The 15,965-nt window shown below is 37.9% G+C and overlaps 1 protein-coding gene across 8 annotated transcripts in view; it reads right to left on the reverse strand.

Moving 5' to 3' along the window:
- Nucleotides 1-4,831: 4,831 nt before the first annotated feature.
- The window catches only part of NUDT4 (nudix hydrolase 4), a 15,392-nt gene continuing 4,258 nt past the window's right edge, over nt 4,832-15,965 (reverse strand). The window contains exons 2-6 of one of the 8 annotated variants that reach the window (XR_003252284.1): nt 12,006-12,050; nt 9,175-9,262; nt 8,293-8,486; nt 6,516-6,695; nt 4,832-5,405 (exon numbers count right to left, since the gene is read on the reverse strand). Coding sequence is in view for 6 of the 8 variants with exons in the window: in XM_026058433.1 (XP_025914218.1) it covers nt 6,636-6,695; nt 8,293-8,486; nt 9,175-9,262; nt 12,006-12,050 (387 nt within the window). In the remaining 2 variants the exon portion in view is untranslated. Of the gene's footprint in view, nt 8,487-9,174; nt 9,263-12,005; nt 12,051-15,965 lie in introns of all 8 variants that reach the window. The other 7 variants (XR_003252285.1, XM_026058434.1, XM_026058433.1 and 4 more) reach the window with 7 other exon arrangements.

Below are 15,965 nucleotides of genomic sequence, written 5' to 3' on the forward strand. Positions count from 1 at the left end.
GAATGTAAGCCAAAGTTGCATTCAGGGCTTGTAACAGATCATTTGTTATTCAGAATGGGTAAGCGCCATTAACCCCAGTTTCTTGTTACTAATGAATGTATGTTTGGGTTTAGTTGGCATAGATCCCGTATACGCTATTAATGTGGACAGCTTCCATGGTAGGCAGCTGAGAATACATGAGCTGTGCAGTAGCCCCTGGATTCACTTCACCTACCTCTTAAAACTTTGAATGGATGCTACTTTAAGTATACAGCTTTCCTCAGCTCTGCCTGTAGTCAGGGAAAGAGTGGCACCTCCAGAGGCCAGACAAACCTGCTTTGGGATCCCCTCTGAAAGTGTCTCTCTTCCTTCTCCCCGAAATTAACTGTAGATGAGAAGCAGGATCTGAATTGGCACTTAACAGAATTTAACTTAGAATTAGGTGGGATGAATCCAGACCAAAGAGCATTTAGCAGATGGCTCTATACTTTGTATATTCAGGACTAAAACTCAGCTAGAGTTCACACACAACTACTTTATTGGTAAGTTCTTGATGGAACATTCTTAATATATAAATAGAAAAAAAATTCTGTTTCCCATTTGATAGTGATTGAATGAAGTGGATTATAGTACGGTTGGAGTATGCAGTAGCCAGTATGTGTGTTTGGGGTATGTGTGTGTCTTGTTTTTTGTCTTTGTGATTTTTTTTTTTTTTTTTTTTCCTTTTTCCCCCAAGTATCTCAATGAGCTCAGAACCTAGAGAGGTCCATACTGGCTGCATTTGAATGTATAAATCCATAGTTCTGGTATGTCTGAAAATAATGGTGTAAAAAGGTTAAATGCTGTGTTTCAAAACTTTTTAGAGAAATACAACTCAAATGATAGTTCTAATGACAGGAAGGTGTGCGTGTGTGTGTGTGTGTGTGTGTATATATATATATAGTATGTATTTAATCTTTGAGCCTGACTTCAAGGCCCTGTATAAAGCAAAGCTGGGAATTCCATGCTATATATTGTATTTGGGAATCTGAAAATTTTAGACCAAATTTTCTGAAGCTGATTAAATATAACTCCCTGTACCCAGTTAAGCAGGTGAATATTCACAGCCATTATCTGAAACTTGCTTACTTCTGTAACATCTAGCATTACAGCTGGCTAGCAAATGTAGTTTTCTTCTAGTGAGCATTAGTTTTTATCTGCATTTTTAATGGATATTCATTGGATAAATCCACAGTAAAGGGGTTTCCTATAATGTTACTGGTGCTAAGTGTCAAATATTCTGAAATCCTGAACAAGGGTGTTGACATTGCATTTTGTATTTTAGTTTCTGGATAATAACTCTATAGCTGTAGAGCCTGGATTATCAAATGGACTCTAAAACCACACCTGCAAAACTTTGCAGTAATTTCCTTCAGATCAAGAATAAGGATTCGGGAGGCTTATTTTTGCATAAACACTCTGAAGAATATCAGTGGTCATCTTTAAGCATTTAGGCATGTTCTTTCATGGGTGTGAAGTGTATTGTCACTGGGAACTGATGAAAAAGGCTTTTTGTGTGTTAGCTGACTTTAGTCTAATACAAGTGAAATGTTGCTTCTATAGCTTTCAAGAAAGTGTATTTCCAACACATCAATATTATTGTAAAACATCTTAATGGACTAGTAACATCAAAAACTGACATCTCTCAATTTATGTACATTCCTTCTTGGGATTTTTTGAGGGTTACTTTCAAGTAAAATGTCTGGTAGGTTTTGTCAATAACATGTCTTGACTGTAATGTAATATGACACTGAAATAAAAGGAAGAGTGATTATTCATTGCATAGACACTGAGCTTCATTTGACTGTAGTGGGATGCCATTACTATGCTATTTAGTTTTTAACAGTTCTTAACATCCCTTAAAATAAGGATGATAACTGTTGATAACTTAATCTCATAACTCACTTTTCAGTTGCTGTTGTGTGGGTTTTGGTGGGATGTTTTAGTATAAGACTTTACTACTTAAGTGCACAGTTGGGATGCTTTCTAGTGCTATCAAATTGATAAACAGATGTATTGTAACATGGCTTATCAATACATAACATTATTAGCATGCATGTTAATGTTACTAATTTCATGTCTGCTTTGTGTAACTGATTTCATACCATGTATTACATCTTCTGTCGAAAGTGTGCAGGAAGATCTTAAAGTGAATATTTAAGTGTTATTTTGCACTGAATTATATGAGAGAAGTGGCATCATGCCAGCTTAACTGCTTTATCCTTATTTGCCTTGATAATATAGCCTCAAACTTGTAGGCTAAAGCCAGAAGTGGTTCAGGATGAGCAAGCAGACTATTTTACCTTTGCCTACAGGACAAAAAGCTAAGGCTAAAAACTGCTCGCTCTCAAGAGTTCTTAACCAAGGGCTCTTAGCTGAGCACTGCTTACTGGATGACAGCTGTTGGCAAAGGGACTTATACCCTGAGATAACTAATATCTCCTTGATAGCTCAGTTTGTTGCTAGGAAGTTGTTACCTTTTTGATTAGCCTGTCACTGAGACACTGAATACTCAAGGATCCTCTTCAAGTTAGAGGGAACTTGGTGGTACAATACTTAAAGTTCCTATATATCAAGCAATCACCAGCCTGCCCAGATAAGGGGTTGATGCAAGTGTGACATGTGAATGGACCAGATTCATAAAAAATGGAAAATAAAATTGTTTCACACAGGAAACTCCTAACTGGAGGGCTAGCTGCTGGACTGTGTGCCAGAAACTCCCTGTTAGTCTGTGTTGGCTTCTCTCCTTCAGAGCTGTGAAGGACTCTTCTGCTCTGGCCTAATCTGCACCTCCCACTATGACAGATACCTGAACTTGGATATCCATAACTTCTGTAGAGTCAGATTTGCAGGGTCCAGGGTAAAACCTAAACATGTCATCTGAGGTGTTAAGCTGTTGCTTGCTATACCAGATGGGCTCATCTCAGCCTGCGTCCCTGCTGTGCCATTAGAAGCACTGATACTGTGATTGTTCCTCTCTTATTATAGGTCACTGAAGGCTTAAGATGGGTACTGACAGATTTATGGAGGGGTGTCTGTGGTGCTTTCCAGCTCCATGGATAAACATCAGAAGATATTTAGTCAGAAGACTAAAGTATAGTGAAGCGGTTCTAACAGTATTTCTCCTTCTGTTGCTGTGGGTTTGTGCCTGCCTCATTCAAAGGCAGGTTCTTTTAGTGGTGTAGCTGGAAAGCAGGAAGTGCAGTAAGTAAGTTGCATTGAATGGGAGCGGAAGTGCCTCAGAAAGGAACTTGCACCAAGGCCCTTGTTGTAAGGCCTGGCTGGATGTAACAGGTGCCAGCCCCAGGTAAGCCAACATGAGAATAAGTGCATAAGATGCCCAGTAGTGTGTTTTTCAGTATGTGTTTCTTAATACTGACCATCTAGGTGATGAAGGAAAGCTATCTGAAAAGTGTGACCAGTGGTAGCTGTTACTTGGGGAACTTCAGCTTGGGCCACCAGGCAAGGAGCAGCTAACTATGCTGTAGGCTTGCTCAGTGGCCTCTGTCCTTACTAACCTAGCTCTTTGAACAGCATTTTGTGCTTATTTAGGGACAGGAAAGGAGTGGGGAAAACTGCCTGACAGCATCATTCCAGATTGCACAGAGCCCAGAATGCGCTCCTGCGTGTGACAATTGGAGTGTGAAGTGTTGTAGCTGCTGTGTTTGCAGGTTAGGAGGCGATGCCAGTCTACATGGCATGTTATCTTCCTAATGTGGACACACAGTGCTGGCTTTGTACCTTGACATGGGTGTTTTGTGCCCAGCTTAAGGCCACAGCAATACTGAGGCCATAATAGCATTCAGCTGTTGGCTTCATAGGGTGTTGAAAGTAACAGCTACAGCTTTAAAAACAAACAAACAAAAAAACAAGCACCACCCCCCCCAAAAAAAAAACACCCCACTCTTAAAGCCAGAAGCCTCTTTTCATATTCTTTCCAACTCTTGGAAAATGCAATCATTCTGCTTCTCTTGCTGCATCTTGTGCTTTTACAAACACTTTGCTCCTCCTTGGGTGTGCTTCAGCTTTGTATGTGTATGCTTGGGGTATGTTCTGGTCTGTGCCAGATGCAAGTTAGAGCCCCTCTAAATCTGGATGGTTGGGTGATAATGGGCTGGTGGTCAGAAATCACACTGTGAGGGAGAAAAGGCTAATAGCTCACTGTTAAAAGAACCTGGAAGGAGGCAGGTTTTTTTCTTACACAGCTTAGGGTGAGCATGGTTTTAGCTTGGAAGTGCTATCACGGGGGGGGTTGGATAGTAAAGCTTATGTGTTCTAAGTGGGGGGATGAGTTCAGGGGAAAGAAATCCACTGATGGTAACTGAATACAAAGGAATGAATGATGTCTGGCTTGGTAAGACCTTGAGCTACAAATAGTTGTATGCTTGGAGGAACCTTGAGGTAAAGACTTACTGTCCTGCTCTTACCAGTTTTTCTAGACACCGCTGAAAATGAAGCACAGGGCTGTATGGCCGATTGGTCTGATCTAGTGCAGCTCTCTTAATGGTCATTGTACAGATGTTAAATGCACATCTAGCTGCAGCTGGCAGGCATGAGGGTTAACAGGAGGAAGTAGAGGGTTACAGTTCATCTAATTGCTGTGGGTTATACAGGAAAGAGGAGCACAAGAAACCAGAAGAGTTGTGCTAATATAAACTTTTCAGAAGGCTTTCTCAGCACCCCATGAAGCTAAAGACTGCAAGGATGAGGCAAGCAGAAAAGATAGAACTACTAAAGTATATTTTAAATGGGCTCTAAGCCTTTTGCACAAATACTTCATTTGCTGTATTTGAGATGGAGTGACTACACCATCCACAGGACTAATTTAGATTTTATTTTGGTATATCTCAAATATAAAAAGTCAAAATTCTTACATCAATCCTTAAAGAAAATCCATGCAAGCAGGTCAAAATGTTTACAACTTAAAATTGCCCCCCCACCCCCTTCCCTTCAGTTTTCACTTCACAAACCATGTTGGTAAGTAAACCAACTGTTTTCCTCTCAATTTTTTTTTCACAGCACATTGTTAACAGACTAGGCTAAGTCAGTGGTGCAATAAGCACCAAAATAAGATTTCTCACTTTAACAGCCTCTGTGCAATACCTCAGTATTTCTTGCAGTGTTCAAAACATATCCATTTCACTTAATTCCAGCTCCACCTGGGTTTAAAGATTAAGGTATTTCTGTTTGATACCATAATCTCATAGTCACAATCTCACAACCTAACAGCCAGGAAAAGCAGTGGTGCAAAGTAGACTTTCTGAAACTTGCAGCTGTGACCAGGTCTATTCCCCTTCTCCACTGAAGAATTGAATGTGGATGTTACACAGGCTCTATGGTATAAGAGCCATCCAGTATCTGCTCTGTACCAAATAGGTTTGGTCCACCTAAATAAAGATGCATAGAAAACACTTTCATAGGTACTAGGACAAACTTTAGCCTTCCTATCCCAACTTTTACACAGGCCATTTCTGTTGAAGTTTAGTCTTCACTAAACTCAAGACCCAAGACATGACATGCTCATTGCCCTCTTACTGCAGTAGGTTCCTGTAGCATAAGTGAAGTATTTTCAATTTACCTTCACTGTCAGGTTTATACAGTTCATAGAACATTTATCTTTGAAAGGCAGAAGTCAAGCTTAACAATATTGAGCTTCATTCTGAAGGTTGCATAGAGACTGAAGAGATTTATACAATGAATGCTGTTAAAAAAAAAAAATCCATCTGGCACTACAAAACAGCTCAAATGTGTGTGACCAAAAACCTGAAATATTTATAGGCAATCAACTCTGAGTTTGTTAGCAACAGCAATACTGTACATTTTTACATTATTATCAAATACATAATTCAAGAGTTACAAAATAAGATCATGCATTACCACTAAATTTCATACAAGCTTGGATTGGTTTCATTCCAAGAATTTGAAACAGAGACAGAAGCATTTTTATGAATAAGAACTTGAACTCTGGATTCTTGGTTTAAGTTTCACAGATCCTATATAATCTTGTTACAAGAAAGCCTGTACAAGTTTGCTCAATTTAAAGTGTTAAAATGACTACTGAACAAAAAAGCATCAGCTGTAAGTGACCAAAAAAGGGAGCTAAATTCTTCACTCTTTTAAAGGCAGCTTTAGAGCCAGAGGTACCCTTACATACAGTGGTTCAGTGATTTTAACAGAGATTAAACATTCTTTAAAATGCCTGACTCCTCTGTTCTGTCTAGCAAAAGCTCTTTTGACAGACAATTCAGTTCACAGAAATGGGCTGAGCCAATGGTGTCCCAATCTGGATTAGGTTCAGTGGGAAGTTTGCATACACTCTTGTGAGCTACTGAAATATCACACACTTCCCCTCCAGCCACCACCTGACTGGAAGTAAAACTAAGCCACCTGCAATACTTCTGCCACCTTTAGATGCACCTGAACAGAGCTGCATGTTCTTTCCAGTTCTGGAAGAGACCAGGAATAACAGTTACAGGGATGGAAAAGATGTGTCCTACCCCAAATTTCAGAATTCTTCCACATTGTGGCTCATGCCTCTCTCATCAGTAGTATTTATGCCTCTTCAAAGACAGCAGCATTAAGAGATTGGAACATTTGTCTCCCTAGTTTCACTGCATTTACATATGGCACAGGATTGGTTTCCCAGAAGAGTAACTTGTGGCAGCAACATTTTTTTCCTAAAAAAGTGTAACAGCACAAAAAAAGTTTAATTTATAGCAGCATTTTACACAATTTGTGTTAAAAAAGTAGAAGTTAACCATTTGTGTATTGAGTAACAAAAGGTTTAAATTACATTTATTTTTCATTTTACACTCACTATTTACTAGTTGGACTATTTACAAACGTTCAAATGATGCAAGAGAATGAGCTTTACCCAGAATAAACTTCACATGTGAGGCAATGTTCTACCTCAACCTGTTTTGGCTGACTGGAGAGGAGGTACTGTTAGTAATAATGTTTAGATTCTAGGAAAAAAATGCAGAGTTAGAATGTCCATATAAGTTAGACTGTGTTCTTGAAGAAAACCACACACGCACGCAAACCCTACAGTAAGAACATATTAAGACCTACAGTGGATTTAGGTTTCATCTTTTTGGCTCACAAAGAGAAGAAAATAATGAAGAACAGGAAAGTTGTCAGCTGTACCTCATTTATTCCAGCTAAGTTTTACCAAGAGGTCAGCTTTCACTTCAAAAAGCTAAAGCAATAGCTGTTAAAAGAGTAAAATTAAAGTATTTAAGAACTAACTGAATACTGGGGCTTTCAGCATGGCTTATGAATAAAACAAAGAAATATTATTCCTCCTTTAGTGTAAGTATCAATTCACCTGCCTCCAAGCCTAGAAAGTACCAGTCTATTAGCAAGCATGTGTTGAGGCATCTTGCTCAGCAGGAACTAGACACCTCTGTAACCCAAGGGGTACCTTAGGTAAGTCTTGCTTTTTCCTAAACATTTTTTTAAACCATCAAGGACTGCAGGAACACTACAAGAAGATTTTGTAATGTAATTACACCGTGAACAAAATGAACATTGATGTTAGCAGGAGTAACAAAGGGATGAGGGGATCTGCAGCACTCTTCATGTACATCAGATAGTTTATCAGCTGGCCAAGTAACAGAAGTATGCTGAATGGTTTTGGTAGGTGCAAGACATGAATTTATTCTTCCTGTTCTAGTTCTCTACATTACATGAAGATTGCATAGGACAAGGCAACCTTTTGGAGGACTGAGGCAAGCGTTGCTTAGTGTTGGTATCCTTTGCTGCAATAGGCTGAATATGTTTTAATGCTTCATTATAGTCACATGCATCTCTGCCTTCACCACACTTGTTTTCCCCAAATGGTGCTATCGTCTTAGTATTTCATTTGTGGATACCAAGTAAGAGTATAGTTTAAGACTATTCACTCAAGCCGTTCTCTAGGTAAGTACTCTTGCAGAACTATTGACTAGAACTGACAGGTCTTGAATAAGCTGAACACAATCAAGATGCATATTTTATTTTAGCAGATATGGAAATTTATATACTCAAGTTTCATTTTCTTTTTTAAAAAATGGCCTATTAAGGCATCTTAAAAAAATCCATATATGGCTTTGGTTTGCTGAAATACTATTTTACATTGTTAAAAAGGAAAAACATGTTCAAACAAATTTGACATTATAACACATTCAAATATTTTACTTAGAACTGACAGTTATACAGATGCCTAACGTGAACACAGATGTCTCTCCCCTTGTGATGACACGAATAAAAAGGTAATCCAAATGTTTATCTCACAGTAGAGGGCAACCCAGAAGTCTGTGCAGAAGTGACATATAAGGAGTTATTATCTGGAAGAGGGGGAACCACAGAGTTTCCATTAGTGGGTGAACAGCTCAGTTTCAGTTTTTCCAAATACTCTGCATGAACAGGCTTGTGACACTGAAGGACCTTGATTGCATCTTCTACTTTAAACCATTCTCTTTTCCTTCCTGAAGGAGTATAATTCACAAAGAAAAAGAGAGAGTTACAAACTTTCAAAGGCACCATTTGTTGCTATTCAAAAATTTGATTTTTCTTATTTCTTTTACTTTAGAAATTCATTTTGTCAGGCATAAGATACAGACTGAAGAAATGCTGAGTGAATCTTGTGTTCATCAGTTCTTTCGAGTTTACTGAAATGAAGTTCATAATAAAGCATTTCAGATAAAGGACCCCCTTCAAGCAGTAACTGTGGGAAAAAGCTACATCTAGTTCTTACAGAAAGAAATAATATTTAAGTGACTTAATACTGCCTTGCACAGAACCATATATGAAGAATGAACATGCATGCGTAAAGTTACAAAATAAGAATGGCTTGGTCTAATTTAGAAAGCAGCATTCTATACTCAGGACATTCATGTATGGGGATACTCAGGTTAGCTGTATGTTTTCAAAAATAATACACCTTATACTAGAGAAATGTTTAGGTAAATAAGTTCTAAGACACACAAATAAGCTCTTTAACACTAGAGGCCTCTGAAAATGCTTATAGACAAGGATAGTGTTCTGAAAAGTGGAATTAGTCCCATTTTTCATTTGGCTTTACAATGTTAGATGTCATACAGATATTATACTTGAACACTATTATGGCTTCTGTAAACTGCAAGCATAGGACGCCAGGACAGAGAACGGGTTTACCTATGTTAACTGAATCCTCCCAGTCTTCCAGTATTTCCGTCACAATAAGAACATAAACGTATGTCCTATGCTTCCGATCTTGGTTCTGCTTGAATATTAGAAATAGAGGTTTTAATTCACATCAGAAATTGTAAATAACTTGCAGGCTTACCACAACTGTAAGATTAGAAGTTATTTGCCCTGAAGTTATTTATCCCAGCAAAACCTGGCTTTTATTTTCACTGACTAAACATCTGTACTGAGTAGACCCAGAAGTATGGGAAATTTGAAGTTTTACTTGAAAAGCAGCTTTCCTATTTTATCAGGCTTATAAAAACCCATGCAGACAAAGTTGAAGGTTATGAAGCTGGAACTAAACTATGTTCTCAGTCATCCAGTTTAATATTAGCAGTTATCCATTACTACTGCTCATTACTTCTCCTTGACGTATGTTTTAAGTTTTCATAGTAGAGTGCATTTGCTAAAACTGTTTTCACAACTCACGTTCCTAGATGAAAGGTTATAAAAAAAAAGGTCAAGATGGAGCCATTACCTTTAAGTGGTCTAATCACTTATGTAATGCTGGTTATAAAATTTCATTCAGAGTAAGTAAAGCAAGTTAAATAGCCTGTATCTGCAATCATGACAAATACAAAATTCATAGCATTTTTTGCCAATATTGCTGTTAAAGAAAGAGAATACATGGATGTGAAATATCCTTTCTGGCTGTAGTTCTAGAAAATGAGGACACAGCAGCAATATAATTTCTGTTCTCACTTCACTTCCATTCCTCTGCTGCAACATGCAGCCCCCTCAGTTGTAATGACAACTATTTGTAGGGCCATGTTGTGAAACCGGATTAGGGACTTGACCTAGGTTAAAAGTAACCTAGGAAAATGCCACTTTCAACACAGATTTATCCCTTGTCTAGGTGGTGGTGAGTGGCTTCAGAGAAACAGACACCTGAATTACCAAGGAATCATTCATTAGCCACTGTCTTAAGGCCACAAGGTGACAGGTATTCTAACTTTTTTTGGTCTGAGCTGGAAAATAGAGAATACTTTTGTAGACTAACCAGTAGAGGTAAAAGACAGATAAATTTTTACTGTGCAGGGCATTCAGGTGTACTCGTAACCCAAAACAAATCAGAAAGAGGGCAGAGGTACAGCAAATGCTACTAACTCCAAGCAAACTTCTCTGCTTCAGTCAATGTTTCCATGCTTCACAATGCAATCACCTTTAACACTGTATAAACTAGTCATATATATCTTTAGTCATATATACGACTAAATAACATTTCCTATAAAAGCAAGTACAAGAGATTCCAAAGGCTGCATGGTGTCCCATCATGCATATTTAACAGAAAAAGTCTTTGATCTCATTGTGTTAGCAGCAGCTTCTAACACATTTCATTGTATTCACCATTACTTTGGCATTATATAGTAAGCACACAGATTACCACCTGTGATGAGATTATTTCCAGGGAGTTTTACTTTCCTCCTTAGTCACTATTCTGCACATCAAATTTTGACTACAGTTGGAAATGATCTGGGAAGAAACCTCAACCAGGCTGGTGGAAGGACTGATCAGGCAATAAGCGGAACGCTTCCAACTGCGCCAACTACTCCACAGTCTAGGACTGCTGTGTTTAATTATCTGAAAACCTAAAAACGAAGTTAAACTTCAAGCACCTTTCTCCAGCTCAGCAGACATCATTCCCTTTCTGTCTGGCAGAATCTCCTTACCTCTTTAAACCCCTTTAAAAAGCTGGGGTTGTACACTACATATGGGAGGAGCGAGAAGAAAAGTTACAAGTTCTCCTGCAGCTGCAACACAGAATCGCATCGATTTATCAGTTATATTTTAGTTAAATCAAGGTTTCTTTGTTACCCTGAAGGGGGAGGATTGGTGATGACTAGCCTGGTGCTCAGTCTGCTCACTTAGACAGCCACCAGTTCAATTACATTCGACTTTACATTCAACTATGAGCTCATGTAGCTTGATTATCTAGAAGTACTAGTTATGAAAGGGGCTTTCATTCCCTTGCTGTAGCTGAAGAAAATATTTTAAAGACAGCATAACATGCAAGTCTTAGTTTAAGATCTAGTTTTTATCTTATGAATTTGAACTGCAACAATCCTTGAATTCTACTGAATGGCAAAGCTACTTCAGGAACCTGTGAGAATATCTGAAGCAGCATGATTTAACCATGAAATTGAAGAAAATTCGTTCATGCAAGAAAGTCATGAGAAATCTATCTGAAAGCTGGTTTCAAAATTATTGGAAACTGTAAAGATTCATGCCTAACTACTAGATTAAGGGACTTCCAATCTCATGCACCATACAGCGCACCATAATACATCGGAGGTATTATGAAGACTCATGTCTACAATCCTGAACACATGGACTCTTGTCTGGAACTTGTGCAGTTTACCACAGTGCCAACACTAAAGAAGTTTTATCTAGCATGCTAGTGTTGTCAGTAGATATTCAAAGTCTGATATCTACACTAAAAAATACAAGTTTTGAACTATGTAAAACTGCTAATGTTTTGATTCTAGATGTTGACTCCAGTTCTCTAAGTACTAAATTAATCTTTCCAGGAAAAGTTACTAGTACACTGAAAGCATCCTATTCAAATTTTCACACCATGTAGCAACAAAAGAACTGAAGTCTGTCTAATGTCTCACCCACTAGCATTAAAGTTGCCTTGTAAAATTAAAGGCAAGTAATAAGAACTTTAAATTTTGACTGCACTGTATAGAAGTTACTTTCTGTGGTTCATCAGCTCTCACAAAAAAGAACACTTTTTTTTTTTTTTTTTTTTTAAAAAGGTAAAGGAAATAGCTCACCTCAAATACCCCAAGCAGTCTGCCTAGTTTTCCCTTTACTCCAGCCTACAAAACAAACAGGAAAAAGTATTAACATGTGTTTTGTAATTTCAAAAACTAAAATACTGTAGTACCAGCTTCCTACACAAGCAAAGTGAACCTCTTATTAAGGTTATTTAAGTAAACCTAAGTTTTATTTAAAGAGTGCTGCATTGCCTCTAGAGTTTAAATTTTGAATATTTTACAATACAAAAGCTTGTCCTATCATGCAGATCAAAGACTGCATAGATCCTTCAAGTTTTCCATCCAGACCACAATACTGTTTTACTTATAGTCTTCTCTGTGAGTTATGTTTTATTGAAGAGCTAAATGACATCAATACTGAAATTAACAAAGTAGATGGGGCAAGAGATAATTTAAAGTAGTATAGTAATAAGCCTAGAGCAGGAATCTTTAAAACTCCACTGCTGTTTCACACAGAAGTGGTTTTGTTCTAAGCTTTTAAACAACCCCTCTGTGTATCAGCTTGTACTTAGTAATTTTCTTTAATAGAGTTAAGCTGATCATTGTACTCCACTAACATTTTAGGGTTTGGCTTTCTATTAACAGTAGTTTTTCCACCACAAGTCATTTATGATCATCCATGTATTCTGAAAAAATCTGAGCCTGTCTGCTTGAGACGAAAACATATGTAGCCTCCTGGTAGACAAAGCCATATTTACATTTTTGTCTTGTCTAAAGATATTTAAAACAGGGCTTTTTAGCACTAGGATGACATTTTCTAGCCTTCAGTCTTTGTTTCCAGCTTCAGCCAGAGAAAGTCACTGATGTTTTATGTCTTTATATAAAGGACCATATGGATCTTAATTACATTTTAGTAAGCAACTTTGACAGACAACTGGGCAGGCCTTAGCAATAGCCTAATCAAGATCTTACAAGTGAATGTTTTGTGCCTTTCTTTAAAAAGAAAGCAGATGGCTGGTGTTATTCATTAAGCAGCTTTGATGAAGTTTAATCTCTATCACTGAAACTCAACCAGCATTCTGCTTATCTAGAGTAAGAACTAGGCCTAACATTAACGCAAAGCCACATACATCATTACACTGGTCATGTGTTGTGCTGAACAAGACACCCGTTAGGGTTCATGTGCTCACTCTCCTCTCTGTCTAGCAACATCACTGTATTTGACCACTAACAGTGATGTTGCATATAAACTGCAAGATTAGCAACAGTCTTGGCAAATAACTTCATTTATTTCCACAGATCTGTTGAAAGTAAATTGATAAACAATTTTTGATGCTCTTAAGACCAGTCAGCTATAGCCTTTGTAGGAAAAAAAATGGTTCATTATGTAGAAATGTTTCCTGCCTCTTTTTTTTTTTTTTAAACTATTTTGGCTGAAGCAGTTACCAGAGTTCTTCAGCAATCTCCTATTGCAATTATGTTGTGATACAGAATGATGCTGAAATACATAGCAATACACATTGGATATGTGATTAGGCAGCATTTTAATCACAACCATGACAGACCCCTATTTTGGTCTGAAACCATCACCTACACCAGGACAGGTGCTAAAGATTCCTTGTAATTTACATTGGGTAATGGGAAGGCACTTAATAGCTTAAAGGAACACACACAAGCAGCTTTTAAGAAGTTTTATTGATCAAACCTAATCCCAATAACGTTACAGTATCTTTTAAAAGAGAAGCAGAAGCTAAAAGGTTAGAAGTTTATGTTTGTCCCCATTTTTTTCCTGTCTCCTCATGCATCAATACCAAGGAATCACATCTTTTGGTTTAAAGTTTCTAGTTTGTGGCAGACTAAACAACTAAAGTGGTTTTCCATGATGCTATTCCATTATATGTAAATATTGCACATCTGCAGATTAGAGATTTTTGTAATGCTTCAGCTGCCCAAGTGTACAGTTTGAGTTGCACAAACCTTGTAATTTGCTCATTTCTTCCCTAAAGTCATGGCAGATTCCTAGAACAAGATTGTTTGATAACCTTAGAACTATGGCTTAACAGCATAACAGGGAGCCCAATATGGACTCTGCAGGCTTCTCGACCATTAAGAAAAGCTCTTCCAAGTACCAAGGAGCTGCTCTGAAGGAGAGCATGTGGGGCGGGAGGGAGACAAAACCAAAAACCTTTCAAGATTTTAGATCCCTTTGAGAAGTCCAGGCAAAGGCTTTATTTAGATCACAAAGATTTGTTAAAGCAGTTACATCAGCTCACATCATAGGCATGTTCTCTGTTCTTCCTCCATGCAAATCAGTGGTTTAAACACATTCTTAACTGAGTAATTCTGAATGAAATAATTAGAAGCACTCCATTACATTAAGTGTAAAAAAATCCCCAAACCAAAACTAAGCTTTTGTTTGCACAACTAGATGTGGCTACACTAAATAAGGGATTACTACCACCGATTTCTAGTTACTCTCTAGGCAAAGAAGTGCTTCCAAAATGATACTATCTACAAGAATGCTACTACATCTTTTGAGACCTCTATAGCCTAAAGTGGAAAAAGGCAGTAACTAGAGTCATGATTTCTCTCTCAAAATAAGCTATTCTGACCTCAACTGCATCATCTTCATAATTTAAAACCTAACATTAAAATGATAGTGATCACTTAAAAAAAATACTCCTGTAAAAGTATTTCCTCCAAATTTTTACCTCATTGTAGCTCCTTCAAAACATGTAAAAAGTGAAGTGCTAGAGGACCAAGAAATGCTTCAGCATTTTCCTAGAAAGCCAAATAAAGCCCCATTTTCCCAACTGCAAGCTTCTACTCCAGGACACTCGTAAAGTTCTAGACTTTGAACCATTTGCCTCTAATAAACACATCTTTTTTTTTTTTTTTCCCCTTCAGCCATTATACGCCCAAGGCTGTCAAAACAAAACACAGTTCCTTAAGTAAAGAGAATTCTATAGGCTACAACAAGCAAGCAAGACACTACAGTTTGGGAGAAAAGCCTGTTAAACCAGCATCTCCTTCAGTAGACAAAGCTGTTGAATTAAGCACGACACCCACATACAATTCCTGAGGGGATTGTTCTTTGGGCACCATGTAGATAATGTATTAAATCTGAATTTACATGTATTTTAGCATAAGACTAAATACAACCACAGAAGGAAAAACTTGCCAGTTCATCCCATAATCTGTCTGGCCTGGAAGCCATTCAGTATCAACACATGGAGATGTACTGCAAGGCCAGACATGCAGCCAGACTTACCCCTTGTTTCCTGTAGGTGGAGCAAGAGTCACACTGTAGTTTAATTTTTAGGCTAACAGTCTACCAGGACAGAAAGTTGCTTAAAATTTGAAGATTTAAGAGTTATTTTAATTGAGAGAACTGTTGGACAGTACTTTAATAGCTACTCTCCTGAAGAAACAGTGCAAGGCTATTCCTGCCCTTTCTTGCAAACGCTTACATAAAACCTGAAGGGTATCTGCTGCAATCTTTCCTTTCAAAGGAAGGTGTTTTTTTAAAGTATATACCGAGTCCTAGCTCTGAAACACCCAAACATTTTCCAAATATCAAATGCTCACTGGAGCAGATTCCCTGATTTCCTGTGAGAGTTCTCAGATAAAGTTACTGGCATTTTCACTGTTGCAGCAGATTAACCATCGGGACCAGTCTCCTCTTCTCAGGAGCTATATCCTCACAGGTCATTGAGGAATTATGCATTTTCATGGCTGGCATTTCAGTATCCTACAAGCACAAACAGAGCAAGAGTAATTTTTTTTTTCAGGGGCGGGCAGATGAAAATGGAGTGGGAGAAAGCTCCTTCAGTCTGAGAGGCTGAGCATAATCAGCTTGCCAGCTTTATTTGTGTCTTATTTCCCTTCAACAATTGCATGTGCAGACAATTCCCATTTCCATCTTTCATACTACCCAATTAAGAGATTAAACTCCAAATTCATCAACAGAGTAGCTGTTTAAATCAGTTGTAATAATCAGTTGTAATAATCAGTTGT

This window comes from Apteryx rowi, unplaced genomic scaffold (assembly GCF_003343035.1).
Source record: "Apteryx rowi isolate R43461 unplaced genomic scaffold, aptRow1 scaffold_147, whole genome shotgun sequence".
In the NCBI taxonomy this organism is placed as follows: domain Eukaryota; kingdom Metazoa; phylum Chordata; class Aves; order Apterygiformes; family Apterygidae; genus Apteryx; species Apteryx rowi.